The 5,072-nt window shown below is 36.6% G+C and overlaps 1 protein-coding gene across 1 annotated transcript in view; it reads left to right on the top strand.

Moving 5' to 3' along the window:
* The window catches only part of MSH2 (mutS homolog 2), a 92,798-nt gene that overhangs the window by 23,406 nt on the left and 64,320 nt on the right, over window positions 1–5,072 (top strand). Inside the window, exons 3-4 of the mRNA XM_023512063.1 lie at window positions 1,078–1,356; window positions 3,525–3,671. Coding sequence (XP_023367831.1) covers window positions 1,078–1,356; window positions 3,525–3,671 — 426 coding nt within the window. The remainder of the gene's footprint in view (window positions 1–1,077; window positions 1,357–3,524; window positions 3,672–5,072) is intronic.

A 5,072-nucleotide genomic window follows, 5' to 3' on the forward strand; every position in this document is an offset into this window, starting at 1 on the left:
GGCGCCTTAGCCACTTGAGCCACAGGTGCCGAGCCTTCTATCCCATTCTTAACAGAACTGAATAAGTAACAAAACAAAATATGGAATCACAAATTCAGATGGTTACCAGGATGATCACCTGATCATACCTCCCTATACCTCCCTTAATGTCATATCAGAATTCTTCAAGGTGAATTTTTTTTTTAAACTCCAACCCTTTAGGTCAGGGGAAAAATCTTAAGATGTGTATCTTTACCAGGTTAAAAAGATGATATCTTCATCCTGACATTTTAAGAAGTTCAGATCTGGCTCGGCGCCTATAGCTCAGTGGTTAGGGTACCAGCCACATACACCAGAGCTGGTCGGTTCAAATCCAGCCCAGGCCTCCCAAACAACATGGAATTCATTTGTTTCATATATACCTTATGTACATAGCCTGAAGGTAATTTTATACAATATTTAAATAATTTGGTACATGAAATAAAGTTTGTATTAAGTACTTAATATTTGGAATTTTCCACTTGTGCCACCATATTTCTGTGCAAAAAATTTTAGATTTTGGAGCATTTTGAATTTTTTAATTAGAGATACTCAACTTGTATTGAAAATAGGCCAGGGGCCTTTTATTTGGAAATCATGATCTAGAACAATTTCTACATTTTATAAATAAATGTGTTTATTGACTTAGAGGTATCTTTCCCAGTTCAATATTTAAGCTAATAGTACTATTCTCCTATGTGGTGTATCTACTTAGTGAAAATACTGATATGAGCAACCATTAGGTAGTCGAGAATATAGAAATTTAAGCACAGCACTAACAGGATTACCAGTTTGGGTACTTTAATGATTGTGTGTGTATAAACACAGCTGCCAAACTTCAGACTGAAAATCACTTTTGATACTATTATTTTTAGATGTGCCCAAGTGTTCTGAGAATATTTGGAAACAGGAAGAATATTTTATAGAAAATGTAATAATAATCAGAATTTTTTTTTGTAAGGAAAAGTTAATAAAATTCATCAAGTTTGGGTAATTCTTGTTTGCTAGTGAAATTTCAAAGTATGTTAAGTTTCTTAAAAAATTTTATTTTTTGTTTAGGCTTCTCCCGGCAATCTATCTCAATTTGAAGACATTCTCTTTGGTAACAATGATATGTCTGCTTCCATTGGTGTTGTGGGTGTTAAAATATCCACAGTCGATGGCCAGAGGCAGGTTGGAGTTGGGTATGTTGATTCTATACAGAGGAAGCTAGGACTGTGTGAGTTCCCTGACAACGATCAGTTCTCCAATCTTGAGGCACTCCTGATTCAGATTGGACCAAAGGAATGTGTTTTACCAGGAGGAGAGACAGCTGGAGAGATGGGGAAACTAAGACAGGTAAGAGCTCTAAGAGACAGCTCTAAGGATAAAGAGTCTGAACCTAGGAAAAGCTCTTTAATTAAAATGATACTCTTTTATTTAAGAAATAAATTAATTCAAAAGTCAAATTTTTTGTATCTAATTAATGTTTCATTTTGAGGAACAAAATAATGTTTAATCTGAGATGGAAAATTTGTGTCTTTAATTAGACATCATAGCAAGCTGTTTCTCATATTTTATCTCAGATCTTGTCTCCTCTCCTTCCCTCTCTCCATCCTTTCTCCTTTCTCTCCTTTGAGATGAAAACTTTGTGTGTTTAATTAGACATCAGAGCAAGCTGTTTCTCATATTTTGTTTTCACATCTCCTTCCCTCTTTCCATCCTCTCTCCTTTCTCTCCTTTGAGATGGAAACTTTGTGTGTTTAATTAGACATCAGAGCAAGCTGTTTCTCATATTTTATTTTCTCATCTTGTCTCCTCTCCTTCCCTCTCTCCCAGCCTCTCTCCTTCCTTATCTTACTTTGTTCCAGAAGAATAATTACTATTGCAAATATTACTATATGATTTATCAAATAAGATGCAGTTCTTTTGGGTTATTTTTTGATAGCTTGAATGGAACTATATACTCTCTTATTTTACTGATTATATAGGGTATATGATTTATTATTTAGATATTTCTTTTTTCTTTTTTTTTTTTTTGAGACAGAGCCTCAAGCTGTCCCCCTGGGTAAAGTGCCGTGGCATCACAGCTCACAGCAACCTCTAACTCCTGGGCTCAAGCGAGTCTCCTGCCTCAGCCTCCCAAGTAGCTGGGACCACAGGCACCTGCCACAATACCCCGCTATTTTTTTGGTTGCAGCCATCATTGTTGTTTGGCGGGCCTGGGCTGGATTCGAACCTGCCACCTTTAGGTGTATGTGGCTGGCATCTTAGCCACTTGAGCCATAGGCGCCAAGCCTATTTAGATGTTTCTTAAAGGAAGTTGTATCTACCAAGGATTCTTTCTTTTTGTGGGCCTCACATACCATGAACATGCTGTGCAAATGTATGATTGTCATTTTTAGCATGGACAGTGTCTCAGCAAATTTCCACAAGTGAAATTCTTTTAATTTTTTTAGTTTAATTTTCTTATTTTTGTTTTGAGGCAGAATCTCACTCTGTCACCTAGGTAGAGTGCAGTGGTATCATCATAGCTTACTGCAACCTTTAACTCCTGGGTTTAAGCTATCTTCCTGCCTCAGCCTCTGGAGTAGCTGGGACTACAGGTGTGCATCACAGTGCCCAGTATTTTTTCTACTTTTGGTAGAGACAGGTCTCACTCTTGCTGAGTCTGGTTTTGAACTCAAGAGGATTACTCAAGCAGTCCTCCTGCCCTGGCCCCCCAGAGTGCATGGACCACAGACATGAGCCACTTACTGTACCTGGTCCCACAAGTCATATCCTATTATGAGTTTTTGTTGTTGTTGACTGAGACAGAGTCTTACTCTGTGGCATTGGTTTGAGTGTCATGGCGTCATAGCTCACAGCAACCTCAAACTCTTGGGTTTGAGTGATCCTCTGGGCTTAGCCTCCCAACTAGCTGGCTAGTTTTTCTGTTTTTAGTAAAGATGGGGTCTTGCTCATGTTCAGACTGGTCTAGAATACCTGAGCTCAGGCTATCCACCTGCCTTGGTCTTTCAGAATGCTAAGATTACAAGTGTAATATATTATGTAATATTATATTTTAATAAAAATCAATTTTATAGATTTTTACTATTTATTTATTTTTTTTTTAGAGACAAGTGTCTCACCTTATGGCCCTCGGTAGAGTGCTGTAGCATCATAGCTCACAGCAACCTCCAACTCCTGGGCTTAGGTGATTCTTTTGCCCCAGCCTCCAGAGTAGCTGGGACTATAGGCACCTGCCACAACACCTGGCTGTTTTTTTGTTACAGTTTGGCCAGGGCCAGGTTTGAACCCACCACTCTTGGTATATGGGGCCAGCGCCCTACCCACAGAGCCACAGGTACTGCCAAAATGTATTTATACATATAGGTTACCAATGTTTTGCACACTGTGTAACCATTTAGTACGGGTTAATAATCTGTTAAGTTCTTGTCACTTTGTATTTACAAGTGTTAAAATTTTCTTCATTGCTTTTCTCATTCCTTTTATCATAGCAGTTTGAACTATTTCTTGTAAAATAGGTTATTCAGAGGGGAGGAATTCTGATAACAGAAAGAAAGAAAGCTGACTTTTCCACAAAGGACATTTATCAGGACCTCAACCGGTTGTTGAAAGGTAAAAAAGGAGAACAGATGAATAGTACTGTTTTGCCTGAAATGGAGAATCAGGTATGTAGATTGTAAACATCTATTCTTAAATTATAATAGTGACTTTTTGGAAGTATGTAGATTGTAAACATGAATTTATTCTTAAATTTTAATAGTGACTTTTTGGAAGCCTAATTGATCTCAAAACCTAAACTGTGCATCAGTAATAGTAAGCTTATTTTATCTATGATAAAGCTTATACAAAACTCAAGGAAATGACTAGAAAAATTTAAACATAACCTTAAATATAATTTCATTATTTTTATGTTACACATATTCCTGGAGTGTGGAGGGGGTTTTTAACAGTTTCACATGAGAAAGCTTGACTTCTGGCTCTTAAGTAGGTGTAGCATAATGACTGAAGGGGAAAAAAGACCTCTCCTGTCTCATTTTTATTACGTAGCAGCTGTTGGGTCTTTAATAGATTACTTCATCTTTCTGAAAGGCAGGTTCATTATCTATTATACAGGTTGGCTATGAAGTCTAGAATTTTATGTCTAAAATTTTGTAAGTCTAAAAATACCTGCCTTAAAGGATTGTTACAGAGATTAGTAGGTAATAAGGGTGAAAATATATACAAATAGTACATAATAATGCCATAATATTCTAAATATTACATCTAAACAATTTGGCTCAGAAATGGACACTGTTCTGTATATTTAGTGGTAGAAATGAGTTCAAGATAAAAAATAATTTTTATGAGATTTTTGGTGATTGAAGTTATTCTTACTGGTCAAATCTTAGAGGTGGGGGCTTGAGAGATATATTTTTATGATAAAATATTAGAGAAACTCTTATTTGCATATTTGGGGATTATGAATAAGTAAAATGAAAAATTCTTTTAAAAATACATTTTCATTTTAAACTAGATCACTAAATGTGGGTTTCGTTTTTCCTTTTTTTTTTTTTCCTTTTTTCTTCTTTTTTTGAGACAGAGTGAGACTCTGTCACTTTGGTAGAGTACTGTAGTATCATAGCTCACAGCAACCTTGAACTCTTGGGCACAAGTCATCCTCTTGTCTCAGCCCCCCAAGTAGCTGGCACTATAGGCACCTGCCATGATGCCCAGCTAGTTTTTTCTATTTTTAGTACAGATAAGGTCTCACTCTTCCTTAGGTTGACCTCCTATTCCTGACCTCAAGTGATCCACCAAACTCAGCCTTCCAGAGTGCTAGGATTACATGTGTGAGCCACCTTGCCTGGCCATCGTTTTTATTTAAACAAGACAGAACAGACTTTATAAACTGCAAGTTTTCCTCTCTGCCTCCAGGTGATATAGCAGGATCCCTGTGACAGACTTATACATTTATTAGAGTTTGGCAAGGGCAGATAGATTATTATGTTATCAAATGGGAAAAATAGGCATATTCATAGTGCATAGTAGCAGTATATTTTATTTTATTTTATTTTTTATTATATCAT

The sequence above is a fragment of the Otolemur garnettii genome, unplaced genomic scaffold (genome assembly GCF_000181295.1).
Source record: "Otolemur garnettii isolate 467f Iridium unplaced genomic scaffold, OtoGar3 scaffold00024, whole genome shotgun sequence".
NCBI lineage: Eukaryota > Metazoa > Chordata > Mammalia > Primates > Galagidae > Otolemur > Otolemur garnettii.